Source organism: Hylaeus volcanicus, chromosome 2 (genome assembly GCF_026283585.1).
Source record: "Hylaeus volcanicus isolate JK05 chromosome 2, UHH_iyHylVolc1.0_haploid, whole genome shotgun sequence".
Classification (NCBI taxonomy): Eukaryota; Metazoa; Arthropoda; class Insecta; order Hymenoptera; family Colletidae; genus Hylaeus; species Hylaeus volcanicus.
In genome coordinates this window covers 12,712,704-12,732,335 of record NC_071977.1, presented here as the reverse complement: position 1 = coordinate 12,732,335, position 19,632 = coordinate 12,712,704, and the positions used below count along the sequence as shown (strand labels likewise).

The window sequence follows — 19,632 nt, the reverse complement described above, 5'->3', positions numbered from 1 at the left end:
ATCCTTCTTGCAATTTTTCTATCTTGTAGGCCCTGAACTGTCTTGAAAATAGACTGCTATAATAAAATGAAAGTATGTCAATCTGGATACATAACCTCAAAAAAATGTAATGATCTAAAAGTGAATCGAAACGTTGAAATAATCCCAAGATTTAGTACAGGTGTGTAATCTAGATTATTACATTGATAATAAAAAGCGATATTAAACAATATTAACTACAAACTTATCATTTGAGTAATTGCAATCAATTTGAACTACGAGATATCTCGTTAAACAATTTTCATATCACAAAAACTAGAAGAGATATTTATCTTCGTTGTATTTCATATCTCACTTGACTAATCTCCATTCGTTTGATAGCTATTCGATAATTTTTATAAAAGCTTCTTGTTGACTGCACTTTAATCAAGATACTTATAGCATATCAAGACTTCTATTTTCATTTTATATACATTTAATTTTAAATCCAGCCTACGAACAATAAGATTGTCTCTGCTTTGAAATGCCTCACACAATCGTGACATGATTTAAGAATTGTCTTTACGTGAAGTGGTGTCTCGGACTCTTTATCCCTAGCTGAAACTCACGAACAAGAAATTGCAGAACAAAAGTAAATACTCACAGTTTAGGTATAGAAGGATTCCAGCGACGAAAACGAAGACGACAACGAGCAAGACCAGGAACAACAAGAGTATGGTAGGCCTGCACCAGGGATTCCCAGGCATTTCGGTTTGTCTGCTGTCTTTAGCCCGTTTCTGGTCGATGACGCTCGACTCCCCGCTGACATTGACGACGACACCCTTGTATGGATACTGAGGCGTCTTTTTCTCAGTCGGGAACCCGTGATCCTCCTCGGGATCGGAGTACACCCCGTACGACTCGAAATTGTTCTTCCTATACCCGTTCATCTTCTCAGCACTGGTCTCCTCCTGGTCCTGCGTCTTCCTCACGTAAGCAGCCGACGACGAGGAGCCCAGCTCGCCGATCTTCAACGTCTGATCGTACGATTTGTCCTGGTATCTCGAGGAAGACGAGCAGTCGTACTTGGTTCGCTCGTAGCTCTTCGAACTGGTCAGCTCGTACTTGGAGTCGTAAGGCTTGCTGCCGGTATCGTACGTCTGCTCCTCGTACTCGTAAGACCTGGGCTCGTAAGACTTGCCAGCCTCGTACCTCGGCAACGTTCCGTACATTTTATTCACGGAGTGATACTTGTTTTCGTACTTCCTGGCGACGAGGTCCTGCTGCGCGGCGCAGGACAGCTCGTAAGCGGAATCGTGGGTCTTTACGCCGGATTCGTAGCCTTTCGAGGGCGCCGGCTCGTACACCTTCCCCGAATGATGGTGGTGGTCCTTCTTCGGCTCGAGTTTCAGCGTCTCCTCGGCGTATCTGGACGCGTATTCGTAATCTGTCAGATCTCTTGAGTATCGCCTGCCAGGCTCCTGGAGCTCCGCGGGGTAAGTCCTGCTGAGCTTCTGGGCATCGCTCCTCTCGTAGGGCGCATCCAGGTCCGACTCCTGATACGTTCTCTGATCCCCCCGGCGATCGTACCTCAGCCCATCCTCGGAATAAATTCTGTTATCGTAACGGTCGATATCCTCCCTGTCATAGGGGTTCCGTTCGTAGCCTCTGTAGCCTCTCGACGGGTCGTGGTAGCCCTGCTCGTAGGGGGGCAGCCCGGAGGCCGACTGGGGTTCCTGATAAGGCTTCGAGTCTTGGTACTCGAGGTACCGGGAGGATCTGCGCTCGCTACCATAGTCCATGGAGCCCTCGACCACGTTCGGCAGTTTGCTGCTTAAATTCTCACCGGTTCCGGCGGACACGGCCTGACAGCTCTCCGCATGCTCGACCAAGTTCGGCAGCCGGGACAACGAGCTACCTGGAGTGTTCTCTGTCAGATCGAGCTTCAAACCGTTGCTGCTCGTCCTGCGCATCTTCGGGAATTCGCATGATCGGTTTCGTGCAACGAACGACCGCGACAACCGCTCGTTCGCTTCGATCGTCGACGTGCAAGCGCGACGATCGTCCGATCACGACTTTTAGAATAACGGGACGATCATTTTGCGGTTGGTTAGTGGGTAGATGGCGTTACGAGGCGTTGGTGTTAGTAAGTGACCGTCACCGAATCTGGAAAGAAGAGAAGAGACCGGGCGTTAATTTTGTTATTGTGTTAGCAGGAGGATGAGGGAGGGATCGTGGGATAGTTTTTGTAAATAAATAGAAAGTCGAGAGGTGGACAGCTACGATAGTGGTCGAATAATTGAGAAAAATAGAAATGTACACAATATTGTATATTATATCTAAACTACAAATATATACTATGTACCTAGCCTTTTTATAAATAAATAGAAAGTTGAGAGGTGACTAGTTATAATGGTGTTCCCATAATTGAGAGAAATACAAATGTACTTGTGTTGACACATATTTCATCTATATTACAAATATATAGTATGTATCCAACGAATAAATTGTACAATATGTAGGCTTAAAAAGCATTTCTGAATGAAGAGATACGAGGAAGAAATTATTATAAAATGCGACTCGTAGCGCGTATAATGACTCCACTCGTTTCTCTGTTATAATAATCGCTATAATTTTACCTATCAAATCTATTTTATGAAAATATATTAATTGTAGTATGAGCTGTATAATTCTTATGCGAAAATGACTGCATAACAGGTACTTTTAGTTGCCTGGCTGCCTTGACGTGACGCGTGTCTAAGGCGATCCAACGGTTTCGCCAAGGTCTCTATGCGTGCTTATCCGTGGTCCGTTATCGATGTATGTATCTGAATACAGGGTGTTCAGAGCCGCAATATTCCGTAAGCGCTCCTCCAGACTACGATTACAGCCGTATGCTCGGTACCTCACGAATGGTCGATATAACAATGACGACGATAATACTCGATCGTGCGTGACCGAAATGCAACGTTCGTTGCGGCCGACGATAATACCAATGCCCGAATTCACGTGCCCCGACTAAATTTCGACGGAAACCGAAGCTCTTGTCAAATAAAATTAACATTTCGGATCCTCGTTGCTTTGACAGAAAATTCACTGACCGTTACCACTTGAAGCCTCAGACATTGTAAAACTGAATGGGGTACTTGGATATAGTGTGTTTGAAAAGAGGTGATTTTGCCGTTAGAACGTAATAGTTTATATGTATTTTGTATGTAGTTTATACTATTATTATCATATTTGTAAAACGTAGATTGTGTGTTATATATAATGTATGTTTATAATACGTATGTATGTATTTTATTTTGTATGTTCGCTTATGTTATACTTCTTCTTTCGTTCATCATTTTTATTTCATTTTTCCAGCCTCTGAAAGAATTGTTGATACTTCTATAATTACTGATATCATTTTCTTTTAATTTATCTTTTATTTTATTATTAAGGTGATATTTCTCCAAGAATAAAATTTCAATTTATATTCCTCATTTCCTAATTTATCATTTCAAATCTAAAGCATTTATACTTTTATTTCACAACCTGATCCATAAGATTTGTTTCAGAAGACAGAATTAACCATAAAATTAAGAATTCCGTTCCGAAAAAGTACTCTCTAAATATATACTTACTACATCGAATACGATAGGCAATACACGACAGAATAAACAAAAAAAAGTTGTTATTTAGAAAACGTTAATAGCTGAGAATTAAACAGGACCGAATGACGTGTGATTGTATTCCAGGAATAAATTTATAATTTCCCAATCACAATCGAAGCGACGAGGCTCCTCTAATGCTTATCAATTCGTAGACGGAACTCGGGACGGCTGTCCCGGGGGACGATCGATAATTAATTAAGCATGATTGCAGAGAAACGACAAAATGTCACGTTCCCGGAAGTTTCCGCGGAAGCGCCTGCAAGAATATCGTTTCGCCGTAGTTGCGAAACTTCTCGAGTAGTGTACAATGAGTGCTCCGCAAACAGTGTCCCGCGAGAATGGCGTTTATCTTTCATTCGTACGTTACGTGAAAGCCGCGCTTTTATTAATGTATAATGGAGTAATCCGGGCGCCGCGCGATAAAACGAAAGTTTGCTCCCTCCCGTAATTGAAAATCTTCGCTGGGTGAACGAACGATGATACCTTTAATCAAGGCGATTCAAATCGGAGTTAGTCGATCTTCCTGCCAGGCAAGCCTTGATTTTGCATGGAAATACGTTGACGCTACTCGTCATCCGTAGAAGACAGTGCATTTACATTCTGTTTGTATAATATATTTACTTATGTCTCTTTACAAAGACGTACCAATGTTGCATTAACTTGTATCGTGCTCGATTATACTGTTAGAGATCCTGAGAAAGTTTCAAGTAGAATACACCAACACTGATCAGACACGTGATTTGTACAGGAATTTCCAAATGGAGATCTAGGACTATGGTTTTTAATAATAACGTACACCTATCAGGATTGGCAGCGTGGATACTTGAAATACATGTTATTATATAAACTTTTATTTAAACTAAGAAAATCGGATATACTTCACGCCATTCGTATTTTACTAACGAATTAATACTTAAAGCCTGTTTCAGAAAGTCTTTCATAAATAAATATTCAATAGAAAAAATAAAGTGAAAAATTTAGCTTCATGTAGAACGAAATACACAGCCGCTTGGTTTGTCTGACCAACGATGGGCACTACTACTTCCTTCAGTCAAAAGCCTGCTGTATTTAACGTGTACGAGTAACAGCTTTAACCGTTTGACTGCTAAGCAATTCTTGCAAGAACGCACGAAAACTGCGGGACATATTTTAACTTGATGTCAAAGACACACTGAAACTCGCAGCGCAAAAGTGTTGCGTCGCGATTTTCGAGGCAAATGAACGCAGCGCTTTTGCGCTGCGTAGCAGTCAAACGGTTAATCTCCAGTGGCTTAAAACTCTTTTCCCTTACTATTTAAATGTCTATTGACTTCCGAAGTGCCCCAGTTTCCCATATAAACCGCAACACCCCTTTCGAACGAATTCCCCTAAACGTTGCGGGGACACGGTTTATCCAACGCAAGGATTTGCACGCGCGTATGGGCAACGCCGTTCGAAAAGAGCGTGGATATCCCGTTTTTAGCCCGGGTGTATTGTCATAACGAGGTGACCCGTAATTACGAGCATCTTTTTTGCGAACGAACGTCGACGGTCGCTCGCCAAGGGGGTGACGGGGGTCGACGACTAGCTGGCGCTCGTACGGAACATTCAACGACTGGCAATCAGGATTCAGGAAACGGCGGCGCCTTTATCCCGCTTCTATCCGGACCGACCAACGTTCCCGTTCCCGCTCGCTTTTTACAATTTCCGGCAAAACATTTTTTCCCCGACCTCCCTCGCCGGTCCTGACCCACGGGGTGCACCAGGATCCCTCACCACGCCCATCCAGTCGTCGTTTGCATAAAGTGAGCTAATCTGCGCTTTTAATATACGCAAATGAAGTTACGCTCCGGAACTAATCATATTTGCATGCGGAACAGCAATCTCCTTTGAGCCCTTGTCGTACTTATTACTCGCCTTTGAGCCCTCGACGTACTTATTACTACAGTTTAGTCGCTGGCGAACATTTTACGACGTGGAGCCGACCGGAATGATAATGCACATCGATCAGCCGATCGGTGTTGCTAACGTCTGCAACACGCGCGCATGTGTGCGGCAGTGGTGCTGGGACGAGCGCATCCTTGAAGGGAATTCAGATTCGGTGAACAAGATGGTTAAAATATATTTTCAGATATTTTTACGGAGATGCTTTTATTTATAAAATACAGTGCAATGTAGAGAATAATGTTTTCCTTTTAACGTAGTATTTTTAAGCTGGGGCCACTTGAAATTAATACTAATACGAATAGAAAGTGACAGTTTTAATGGAATATCCGCATTCTTTCATATTTCTAGTGACACAAACCTAAAAATACTGTGAAAAGACAAAATTAATTCATACATTTTAATGTATATTACAAATAAAAGAGTCTCTTTAGAAGCTTTTTGTACATCATTTTTTCTTTAATTCTCTTACTCTTATAAGGAACATTAATTTTTTCATTGTCACAAGATTGAATAGATTGGGTGGATTATATTTATAATAGACATAATAGATAGATACAATCACAAGATTGTACGATAAGACTATAGAAGTTTATCTTACTTAATTTTCATTTTTCTTTTTTAATTCTCTTACTCTCATAAGTAACATTAATTGTTTGACCGTGCCTTTCATAAATAACTTCGGCGTTACATATTTATTTTACTCTCCCAATATATGTATATGTACTTAGTAAATCCGATTGCAACAGTTGCGAGTCCCATAGAAGTCTCCTAAAAGACCCAGTAGGAACACGATTAAAATAGAGTAACGTAAGAAGCATTGCCTGCGCAAGACTACCGTTACTTAGATAACCATTCGATAGAATTACATGCTCGTGTTCAAAGGGAATTTCCAAAGACTCTTATTCTTCAGCTCGTCAGCCTTACGTAACCCCTCAATCGGTAACTCGACGATCGAAGTTCCCTCCTTCGTAGTTTGTTAGTTACGACACTCGAGCGGTCTGGATAAAATTGGTCGTTCGGCGGATCTGGAGGGAACCCTCCTCTGAATAACTTACGGGATTAATGAGGATTCAAAGTCAGAAGACAGTCGGTCCCTCCCCTCCCTTTTCGCGATAGCTTGGAGATTCTAATTAAAACGAGAATGCAGTGCGTCGTAATTTCACCGACAATTATTCCCTTCCGTGAGATACGCGCCGACACGGGCAAATCCCCGATGTCTACGATTTTAAATGGATCGGGGGAATGAAAGCGAAAGAATCCCGTCCATTCGAGAAGATTCGACGTCAGCGTGGCTCGTTTTGACTGATGACGACCAGAGACGTTTCGTATGAGTGAGTAGGTTTTGCCCGGTACAAAGACACTTCTTCAGAAAAACATTATTACTTATTTATTTATTTATATGTGGGTTAAATAAAGTTACCCTTTATTGCATAAATTCTTCCACAATCATAGAAATAATGGATTACAATAATAATAATAGATTTACAATGTAACCCATTTTTATTATATAATAAAACACAAGATTGACTGTATCTGAAGGTGGTTTGTTACGAAGATGAATTGTTAAATATTACTATAATCTGCAATCCAATACAGTATGCGATGACAAACAGAATCAAAAGCTTTTCTAAAATCTGTCTAAATTACGGATGTATTAGAGTATAAATTAAAACGAATACCAATAAATCTACATATAATTTTAAGAGAATAGATTACATATCCTAACTTTAGTAGTACACTGATTTGGGTCAGCTAGAAACATTATAAGAATAAATGTAATTCAAGTTCGTGTGACCTTATACTGAACTATTTCCCTTATTCTTAATTTTGTTTGTCATTACGAAGTCACCACATCCAAATCTTTTATATTCAACAAATGAAAATCATGTAACATGTTTTTTACCCCAATTCGATTTTAATTAACTTCGCTAATTTATATATAATTTGAAACTCTTCAAAGTACAGACATTAAAGTTTAGAAAGAAGAGTTTGCGTAGTGCAATATTGTTAAGCATTCATACGCGATGGAACTAATCATCCAACTTTCGCTCTGAAAGAACACTTTTTAATTCCACACACACTTGGCAAACTGACATTAAATATCGCAAAGTTTTTACACTCGAAACGGTAGCGTTCGTTCAAGCCGTCGCGGTAGTAAAATGCATAACTAGTCGAACAAATTTTCAATTCCATTAAACCTCTGCTTACGTTAATTAAATTTTTATATTCAGAAATAGTGTCAACCGTTAACCGTTATAAATGAAAAATAAAATTCAAGCTGCTCAAAGGAACAGTGTCATCTATCAAATTCTCTCTATCTCATTTATCAAAAAAGCTAAATGAACGAAAAATTTTAAATAAAATAGTAAAGCAAAGCAAAATGTGGGATAGTTTTAACCCACCTAACTTCAAAGAATTAACTATGTAGAAAGGACTCGTAGAACGTTTCGAACGTAGCGAGCACGCGAAGTAGTGAATTAGTTTCGAATGAAGTGATTAGTAATTAGATATTAAATCGTGCGCAACACCGAGTCATTACGCTTCACAAAGGATTTAACGTTTCGAAAATTATGATATTACTCATTCAGCAAAGCCAGATTAGCGAAATAACATGCGCGCCTGTGTAAAGAGGTTGTACAAAGTTCCGCGAGACAAAGGACACAACATTAATCCATACGGTAATCTCTCTGGTTGTCAGTTTTTGTCATTCGCCGCGTCTCCCCGGTACCTCGTTCCCGTCGCCAGCTGGCAATTATTGTCACGGAGGAACGTCGAGCAGCTGTAGCTATTTCTCAGTCGTGTTTTCGGATTAGTAACGTCTTACAGTGACGCTCAGCGCTTGAATACCGTCGCGTGAAACTGTTTTCCCTAATGAAGCGTCGTTAAAACTTTCCTGATACTCGACGGACATCATCGATGATCCATGGCGCCGATATCACTTCCTGGGTTACTTTGTTGTCAAATCGACCAGATATCTCGATACTGCCGAATATCCACGGCGATAATTACGTCTTTCGAACAAAATGGCTTTGAAAACGGATATCACTTACAGTCTGTCTCGCAAGTATTCGTACCCTGTATGTCTACCGAAGGAATTTGTCTAAATTAAATGATAGGCTTGATGCTTCCAAAAAATTTGTCACTATAAACACATACATGTATTAAGTTTATTCGTGTACATATTTATAACGAAACATTTATTTGGAAACCAACGCGAAGGAAGTGATTGTATCTTGTTTGAAATTTATTTGATATTTATTTTCATATTCTTCAAAAGTTGCTCATCAGTTATTTTCTCTTGAAACCGATTGCTTCGTGCATACGTTTCCCGTTTATATTAAAAATGAATCCCTCCACAGAACGATATAATGTAAATAAAATTTTCCTTCATCGAAAAGTGTTACTTATATTTTTTTCTGGCGAATGTCTCCATGATGAATATATGTCCATCCTCTTCAGTAAAGATTAATTAGTCTTCGCTCCAAAGATTCAAACAAAAATTCATATTTATCACCAAATGCTCACTTCAAGAGCCAAATAAACAATTCAAATATTCAGCTCATAAATACCACCACGTTCTATCTCTATCAATGCTAACACAGTTTCTGACTACAAAAACCTGAATTTAAATATCACAGACCGTTCTCACAGACTCTGACATTCACCTGCTTCGCATTCAGTACGCAATTCTCTCGCATTTTCGCTGTTTTTCCAATAAACAACGAATCCGCGGAAAGAGTAGCGAAGCGTTTGCAATATGTTCCAAGAAATCATTAACCTTTCATTCCAGACGACGGGTGCACAACATTCTTACTCCCCCTTGCAACTGAAAAACGTTTTCTCTGCATAAGCGTCGGCAAGTTTATCGTGCCAACGTTCACCGCAGATCGTCGTCGAATTTTCGAACATCCCGCCGCGCCGACATCAATAATTTCAGACAGTCGAACGCGAGCATCATTCCCGATGGAAATTTCATAGCCAACCCACGGAAGTTCCGGTTTAAACCCATCGTTTCCTCCTGACGTTCGACGCCGTTCGCGGGTGCATTTTTCGCCCATTTATTTGACAATTTGGCACGCTCCGATCGAGTCCGTTTCCCTACCGACCCGAATCACCCGTCGCGTAGCCCCCCTTTCGGTGGTCGCGTAAAAACTGTTGAATTATTTATGTTTTCCCCCGGGAGTCCGCAGTTGCGCCGCTGGATGCAAATGCATCTCCTTTTTTGCCATCCCTTTGAATGTTTAATGCGATCCCCGGTGTTCGCGTTCGGTCAGCCCTCGAGGTACGGAAGGCTCGAGCGTTAAAACGGAAACGAGTCGAAGAAATCTGGGAATCGAAGGAAAGGAATTCCAGCGAATGGGCTTTGGTTGCCTAGTCGTCGACAGCCATGAATTTCAAGATGTGGCGAAGTCACTGCGTTCCTTAGGCGGGGGATACCGTCTTCCAAATCTTTAATTTTCGGGAGCTTTTGAAATATTTGTCTGATATTTGAAATATTCATCTGTAAAGCCTTGGACAATGTATAAATTATTCGTTATGAGTGTTTTATAGGTGGCTTGACTAATCCATAGTCTTCTATTTACTATTTTATTATCCCTAACTTTATTACAAATTTTAGAAATTTCTCCAAAATCTCAGTTAAATCTAACCTAAACCTAATGATACCTCCATCATTTAATTTCTGTTGAATACGTAAAGGAACATAGCAATTTCAAAACATACAAATCATTCGTCTTTCATCTAAACGTATCTACATTTGTTATTATTTAATTCGTAAAGTTATCATAATTCAGACGAAAGTTACATTTGAATTGAAATTATTGGAATTTACACGAATCCTGATATCGTTTTTCACAACTCGGGAATTTTTTCGCTGTAAGCAGGACTGCAAATGCGATATAATAAACCAGGTGACTGAATCTCGAATAGAATGCATGCGCCAACCGCCCAAGTACGATGCGTGAAAGCGTTTTGATGTTTGGCGAAAACACACGTTGAATTTTTATAGCCGCGCGTCAACGCCACTTAAAGGACAATAACAAATATTTTGCAGTCGGATGCGTCAATGAAAAGTGGAGAACGAGCACGCAGTGGAACAAAATCCCAGAAAACTGACAAGGACTAAAATATATCTGAGGCTCGAAGATTTTTTGATAAAATGTAGTGTTTTAAACCTCATCCACCGAGAATATGCGCAATTATTCCACTGAGTGCGACGAGACATGTATAAAATTACTTTAAAATTGTGGAATTACGAAAATTATTTTCTGCAAGACGAAGTGTTTTGTTAAAGTCTGTACCACATCGGTATACAATGGAAATTTCTAATAAATTTGTACTTAAATAATAAAGTTGTTATAAGTTTAAATTAAGATATTAAAAATATATTGAATTATAAAGCGTGTAGATTTCTTTTCGAAATCATAAAAATTCAATACAGTTTTGGTTTAATTCAGTACCCTATAAATTCAATCAAAAATGTACATCAAATAATATCACTTAATATATAATACTTAACATTGGTATCGTAAAATAGAATTTCTCATAAATGTTTAAACCTATTCCTGTTCTTCTATTACACCTTCGTATCTCTGTAGCCTCGTGAACTATTATTCTAAAAATTTAATAGCACCGATGCCCCACTATGGGAGTCATCGTACTAGACTTCATGATTTTTCCATGAGCTTCTGCACGTGTATAAAATATGTTTAACGAGATTTTAATTTAATATGGTTCTCGAGAATAGAACGAAAGTAATATTTTATTCAACCTTGTATTTTTTGTATGCTATTGTCTATAAGCCATACGTTCAACACTCGAATTCTCCAATGACAGGTCCGCCAACGACTTTTTGACTGACGTCATTAAACGTCAACGTGTGATGGAAGACGTAATTTATGTGAAATTTATTTGAAATTTATTTTCATATTCTTCAAAAGTTGCCCATGAGGTATTTTCCCTTGAGACAGATTGGCTTTCTCATGCACATGTTTCCTGTTTATATTAGAGAAGAATTTACAAAATTGTATGCGATTTTTTAATATTATTACGATAAGTATATTACTCTCAGTGTTAGTACAGAACTGGAATAAAACATGTAATTAGTAATTACTAATTACCTATAAATGTCATTGATAATTAATTCACACGAGGGACAAGTTTATAGCCATTTGAGTCACGGTGATCGTAAATTTTCTTTTTGAAACAACAAATTTAATACCACTTTTTATTATCAAAATAATAATCTAGATTACACATCTGTATTAAATCTTGGCGCCCAATGCAAGACGCTTTAAATTTGCCTGACAGTGAATGGATTAACAGATGTTGATAAACGTCCCAACGTGATGTGAAAGACGTGGTACGAATAAACCGTGTGTAACCCCATTGTATCTTCGATCTTAATTGAGACAACGAACGAAGGGAAACAAGGATACGCGAGGAAACGAACGTAGTCGACGAGAAGGGAAGGTGAAGCGCAGGTGAAATCGATTTTGCCCGGCTGCCGCGTCGACCTATCGCACGAGTCTCGAAAGTTACGTATTAGGTGCTTCAAGCGTAATAGGTGCAATCAAACGTTAGGATTACGAGTAGAGCATTGACGGAGAAGGAGAGCGAGGGGCGAGCGAAAAGGGTTGCCACAGAGTTTCAGTTTCAGGTGCATAAACGAGCGTGCAGATGCACAAAAGCCTGCGCACCTGTAACTTCGGTCACGTTGGGTCGAATGGCCACATTTGAAGGATAAATGAAGTCAAGGAAATCGAGGGTAACGTACGATGATCAATTTCCAACGTTCACCTCAAAATTTTTAATCCTTTTCACTTCTATCTAGCAAATTTTGTCAGTTATTACGTAAAATACATTTCCTTCATAAAAGACCAAAAGATTTCATTTAATGCGATTCCTGTTCGCACATTTTGCAACGAGATGGCACAGAGTGCAAAGGGCTAAAATATTCTCCTCGTAAAACGGAAGCTGCACAGGATGTTGAATTTAGGTTTGTATAACAGCCCTTCACTTACACCTCATCCCTTTGCTCCTTTTCTTTTCATTTCTTTACTACAGAGTTGCCTTTCAACCCTATTATGTTTATTTTGTTACAACTTGCACGTTAAAGACGTAAAGTAAATAAGATAAATAAAACGTTGAAACCTGCTCTAAGAACAAAGGGGATTCAATAGCAGAAACGCGTAACCCAGTGATAATTTTCACAGGAACGAGCGAGTAAAGTTTTACCACGTCCCTCATCGCTGGTAATCTTTCCAGGAGCCTTGGCCCTTTTGCTACTGCGACCATAAAAAATTCCTCCGCCCTGTCTCCGACCCCCAACAATTATTCCAACTTCCACGAAAACAATCGCAACGCGGCGTTGAGTAACTTCACGTCGCGAGTTTGCCGCAAACACGCCAGACTTTGCTTTCGGGCTCGTGGATAAGAAATCCGCTAACAATAAGCAAAGGCGAAACCACGATGCTGCATGTACACGCGTCGTGGACGAGTTCGTTACTTTGTAGAGAAGCAAGTTGGCCCTTTCGTCCAAATTAAGGGCGCTACGCGAACAACAGTAGTAGAGAGTATTCTAGAAAATTTTGGAAATTTAGTCGCAGTTTAGTTAGAGTTTATTTGGAATTCATTCAGAATTTATTTGAAAATTATTTAAAAAATGTACATTTTAAAAATGTAAAATGTCGATTTATGAGCATATGGCGTAACAAAATATAATATATATATAAATTCATAAATTTCTTACATGCATTTCAATTTTATGTTGTGAATAACTTGTTCTATTTTGAAAACATGAAAAATAGTACGATGCACGTATAAGATTTTTTTGAATCGATACGTAAAATTACAAGCGATTTTTAATCAACGTTCGAGCACTCGCGGCGTTTCAATTTGTTTCATGAATTGTTCATGAATTTTGTTTATAGACGTGACGGATTAATAAAAAGCTTCCTTTTTCGCACGAGACTTCGCTTTCAGGTTCACGGGAGGAGAAAGGCGCCATTGGTACGTGCGCGCGAGGGCGAAGGAGCGAGCACAATGCGACAGGTACGTAGGTTATGCACGTGTCCGTTAGCCTGGCCCCGGTATGGCACTTTTGTGTCCAGCAGAAGTCTGCATTACGCCCCTGGGGGCACTTTCGTGCCCCTGCAACGTCTCGACCGGAAGAACCTTCGCCAGGTCCGACCTCGTGCTCCCTTTTGGTCATTCGCTCCCTTCCTTTTCGTCTTTCTCAGCGTTTCTTTCGTCCATTCCCGTATTCTTCTACTCGTCGTTAAATAAATACCTAAACACGAGGAGAACGACACCCTATCGTCGCTCCTTTCGACTCGAGGGTGTACCCTTACCCTTATATTTCTCGTTGGCCCACCCCTGCACGCGTAAAAAGGCAACCATGGCTGGCTTGTTTCAGTGAGAACAAATTTATACTTTAGACCATGGAAAACGCTTGACCATTCTGTTGCCACGATCCAGAAGTTCAACAGTTTTAATGTGTTAATTAGTTTATACAAGTTGGCACAGGAAATCCTGTTATACAGGGTGTTCAAAAAAAAGCATTCAATATTTATATGGTGTATAGGGCACACTGTATTGAGTAAAAAAGCTTTAGTAAACATAGGTCCAAAGGTCAACCGTTTCTGAGATATAAACATTTTGGTTTGGTAGTATCATGATTGACTTAATACTGGGTTTTTGATATTTATACAAGATTTTCCACGTGTCCACCGCTCATTTCTGTACACGAAATTGAAAAAATGAAATTGACGAAATTGTCGGGACTTGAATGGGAACATTCAAAACGCAATTTATAAACACTGACATAAACATCGCATGCGATGGAAGCAAGTAAGTCAATCATGATACTAGCAAACAAAAATGTTTATATCTCAGAAACGGTTGACCTTTGGACCTATGTTTACTAAAGCTTTTTTACTCAGTACAGTGTACCCTATACACCATATAAATATTGAATGCTTTTTTTTTAACACCCTATATAAGAGTAAGTTGCAATATTTGAGCGTTTTTAAAATATATTTGCTGAAATTTATTATAACTGTTTACAATGTTTAGTTATCAAACATGTTATACAAGGTGAGGCAGCTAAACTGTTACAGAACGAGTCCATCTTATATGACTACCGTTTTTTTGGTCCAGTTTCTGAGTATCAAGGCCACAGCTATTTTTTTAAATGAAACCATAGGATTTTGTTTACACATTATGAAAGCTGATGTTCAGACGTGTAGTTACAAAATGTCTCAAATGAAAAACTAAATTACTATAGATGGAAACTCCACGTAAATTGAAAGATACTTACAAGCTCTAAACTTTCCAAAATTAATTTGCAATAAAATTATGTGTATTATTTTTAAATAAATAAAATTCCGTGATTTTTCATTGGGCACTTTGGTTTACGTGTATCCAACAGCAACCATTCGATCTGCCATAATCACGGTGCGAAAATAATACACGTCGCCGCTTCGTCGACTACCGTTCGCTGAAATACCATCGACATTATTGACACTGGGTGGCAGAACGTCGTTCCGTCGATTTCTTCGCCATTCCGTCGTGTCGTCCTTAACTCTATTTTGCGCGACCGGTTCGTCTAATAAAAATCTAACGTCAACAGCGCAGAACAAACGCAATTACGTTCAGCTTCCGAAAGCGATTACGAGATTTTCCGGCTCCGCGACTCACGTGCCGCACGTGAAAAGGGATCGAAGCAGGTGGAGACTTTTTTCACTTTATTTTCGAACCGTATCGAGCACGATTTTTGAGCCGAATTCTAAATTTAACAACGTGGTCAGCTTATTCACACGGAAACGTTATTTAATTGTGCTTGTGCAGGTGTAACAGGGATGAAGTTAACCTAACCTCATTATTGTCTTGTGTTTAAAATTTCAGAAGGTTTCCTACAGTCACTTTTGAATTATAAAATTCTATGTGATTTTATGTATCATGAATTTGATTTAAGCGACGAACTATTTTGTCATAGTTATTACACTGACGAATACTTCTTACAATAATGTGATTGTTTGTATGTTACCTGTAAGAAGTAAAAGATAAAATCTTTAGGAAGATGTAAGGTATTTATTTAAAACAAAAATCAAAGAGAAACTACCTAGGAATTTATGCAACATCTTATTGCATTACATATTTGATATTGCTCTGTAAACAAGAATTATAAATATGTATAGATAAATTGAAGTAACTTATGCACATTACATTACAAACAATTTTTGTTAATTTTTGTAAGTGAAGTTGCTTCTTTAATTTAGTTTCAAATATACAGATTTCGTACCTAATCCGAGAAAGCAAATATGTATTTGGAATATAAAAAGGATAAAATACGTGAATCAAACCACCTATCATCAAGAGTACGTATCCGTTTAATTACATTTTCAATTACGGCAAACATCGTTTAGTTCAAAATTCAAATTTCCCTAATCCAGCGTGACGTACGTAGTTTTTGTTCCCACTGCGAAATTTCGCAAAGTCGAATCAACGCTTCGCCGTCTGGCGGGTCGGATCTATCGATCGACGAGCCCCTCAGCCCGAAAGTTGGTCTGGAACCAAGGGAAAAAGAAGAATCTCGAGGTTCCTGGAGAAGCGGAACCACGGAACGGGACGAACGGTGGAATGAAGAGATCCTAAAAACGTTGGTCAGGTTCGATGGGAGCGGACGGTCCAGAAAACCAGCGGGCAAAAAATCTGCGAAGAATTACGATTAAGGGAGAGAAAAAAAAAACTCTTCTTCGACCCGTTCCTGCATAATTAATTAGTTTCACTGGGCTGCAATTACGGCACGTTTTCCGATGAACCGCTCGAATGATTTCCGTGGGCGCGGGAAAAAACGTCGGATGATAATGCATCCACCCTCTGGCTGTCACGACTGTGGAAAAGACGAGTTGGCTCAGAGAAACGATGAAGAAGCTTTCTCAATCCTACGTTAACGGTCCCGTGTAAATAAAATTTGCATCGCGCTGCTAGTCATCGAATTATCGACTTACCAGCTGACTCGATAATATCGTGAGAGTTGTGGAATAGGCAAATTTTTACTCCCGAAGAAATGCACTCATAAGTATTAACCAATTCTTGCACTATTATTTCGTTTTTATTCTCAATGCAGCGAATGAAGTCTTTAAATAAAAATAATAAAGATAAGAACAAGGTATGTGCCAGGAGATACTATAAAATTAAAGAAAAATAGCGTGGTGTAGTTCAAGCACGAGAGGAAAGACTCGGAATGGGATAAGAGAGTCGAGGGTAAGGGACAACGGTCTGTACATAGTCAGACATATGTAAGATCCAGCGACAAGAAGGTATTCATTTCTCTAATACGATAAGTCTATTATTCAAGAAATACTTGAGAATAGAAGTTGCTTGCGTTACTAAAAACACGTACTTAAATAACAAAAATAAAAATGCATTGCATTTTCAATGGAATCATTATAAAATAAGCTGGTAAATAGTATCTACCTATGCAGCTCAAATACAAACATATTCAAGAGGAAATCATTTTTCCGTATAAATCTTTTTAAACCATACAGAAAGAAATTCGTGGGGCCATAAAATGACAAGGTTATACTTTGCAAGATAAATTTTAACAGAAAACAATTCTTGGGACCGAAATTACACATAGTTATGCTTCACGAAATGAGTTCAAACAGGAAGAGATACTTGGGACCAATAAAAATGACAAAAATATACTTTTCAGAGTGGATTTGTACAAGATAAAGTTTTGAGATTAAACAATTACAAAGTTATACTTTATACAATGTTATTGTATACTTGATACAAAATTATACAAAGTTATACCTGATAACAAGTTTATACAATGAATTTAAACAAGGGTTTGAGCCAACAAAAGACAGAAATTAACGGACTAGTGCCACTCGTCGGCTCGAAATTTCGAAAATTTTGTTTTCGTCGAGTAACTGCGATGAAAACTCGTTAACTGGCCTTGGTAATAATCGAACGTTCCGTGGCAAATTCTATCTAGTTGAGCCATTCCATTAATAATCACCGTTTAATAATCACGTTACACGATTCAACTCCATCTCGTGAACTTTCTATCGCGCTGCGCCCGATCGATATCAGTTTGGGGAGAAATAAAGCACGAAAGTGAAGAACCGGGAGGTAGAGAGATCGACATCGATCATTTCCGTGCGATTTCACCGATCGAAATTCCGGTCATCGATAATCAGCTGCGGAGAGGTCTGATTCAGCGAAAGGTTTCATATCGGATGGGCGTGCAGACCTGATAAGCTTCAACTTTACGATCGAACGATGCCCTCGATCACGTACACGCTACTCCGCCACCAATCACGAGCTTAAATAAATTTCTTTTAGACGAAGGAGAGGTCTATTATTTAATCGTCCTCTATACTCGTGTTTGTTACTTTTGTTGCGATGCTAAGCGAAAAGCAAATTGTAACGAGCGCGTTTAGTTATCTTTTTGAAGTCACGAAGTTTCTGAGCCAGTGTTTCATTATATCATCGTTTGTTCTTTCCTGGTGAAACGCTTTACTTGATTCTTGCCATCGAATATTTCCGTCGTTGTCTGCAATTTTAAATTATTAATTGTAGAAATTAATTCTGTGCCTTTCCAAGGCAAACTTACTATTTATTTGTAAAGAAAAATCATACAATTTTTAATCTTTCCTTTATTACGCATTAAAAGAGAGCACGTATCGTTGCAAACCAAGTGTTATATGTGAACTAAATAAATAAAGTGTGTTCTTCGGTGGGTAGAGTAAAGCAGACAGGAATTACATTATATAATATTGCTATGACAATATTTTCGTGAATTTCATGATAATAATTAACAAAGTTATATAGAAGTTGCTCAGAATCTAAATGCTATCTGAAGAGGGCTCTCGTGGTCATCGATAAATTAGTTGTCGTCTGTTTTGTTTCATTTACTGGAAGCGTGCTTCACTTTTATTTTTCATTATTACCATCATCTCTTTTACGTCTGTATTGAACAATTCTGTAAGGCCATTGATAGGATGAAGATGTAATAAATATACTACAACATGTGCAGCAGAGATCAGATTTAACACAGTATAAAATACACACAATCTTGAAGTGGTTCTAGCAGAAGTTATATTGGTTGGATATTTTCAAAGGAGAAAGTTTCTAATAGCGACTAGAAAACGTAAGCTTCTTACCTAAAATACAAGAGCGCCCAATATTACGAGCGGGTAGAAACTTTAGGAAACCCTTAATTCTCTATATATTAATCGCGGTTGAGCTTTATTAGCTTCACGAGCCACTGCTACCCTCGATAAGACTTTAATCCCCGATCCTTCGTCTATCTAGGAACGAACGCACGTGAATGCACGTACTTCTAGTGGGAGCAATTCACGGAAGTATAAATTACCAAAACGTTTTCAACCCTATTTCGAATTCCTTCCAGCAATTGTTGTTATACTAATTTATTCCTACGTAACAACATATTAAAAAATATCATACTGATGTTTTTGATTGTAAGCTTTTTACTCCCTTATTATATTTTTCTATGTATTTTCTATTATTGCAATACTTTGCAACAATTTGTGGATGTAAAAATTTCTGAAAACGGTTTAAGCTTACGGAAACGAACGGAATGAAGGAATTGCATGCAACGACAAAAAGATTCACTTTATTATATTCTTTTCGCGAACAAAGGATAAAGCTAAAATTTGTTTCATGTTCACCGGATATTTAGTAAGCGTCCTAAGACTTTTGAGGGACACCGCCTGGATTAATTAAAATGGCGGACACTTCGCTGGCGTATTATTAAAATTGTGCACACGGGGAAGCGCAGTTGCGCGAGGACCGAATGCTCGGCATTGCAATCTGGGCCATTCTATCGAGTAAAATGTTTCGTTCGTCCTCTTTGCCCGGGTATTTTATAATTTCAACATTCGTTAGAGCGTAATTAAAAGAAGGGATGATAAATGTCCCGCGAAACACGCCCGCTGTTGCAACTTTCGCGCTGCAAGTACAATTTTTCGCTATTCGCAACGCCCAAAAATTCACGGAATTTTCTCATCCTTTGTTTCAATTCGTCCGACTATCTTTCTCTCCCTCTATCTTTGTTTCA

At 38.9% G+C, this 19,632-nt stretch overlaps 1 protein-coding gene across 3 annotated transcripts in view; it reads right to left on the bottom strand.

Annotated features, from left to right (window-relative positions):
• The window catches only part of LOC128872383 (agrin-like), a 543,175-nt gene that overhangs the window by 426,814 nt on the left and 96,729 nt on the right, over positions 1-19,632 (bottom strand). For all 3 annotated transcript variants that reach the window (XM_054115012.1, XM_054115013.1, XM_054115014.1), the window contains exon 2: positions 623-2,124. In XM_054115012.1, the coding sequence (XP_053970987.1) occupies positions 623-1,931 (1,309 nt within the window). In that variant the 5' untranslated portion in view covers positions 1,932-2,124. The remainder of the gene's footprint in view (positions 1-622; positions 2,125-19,632) is intronic.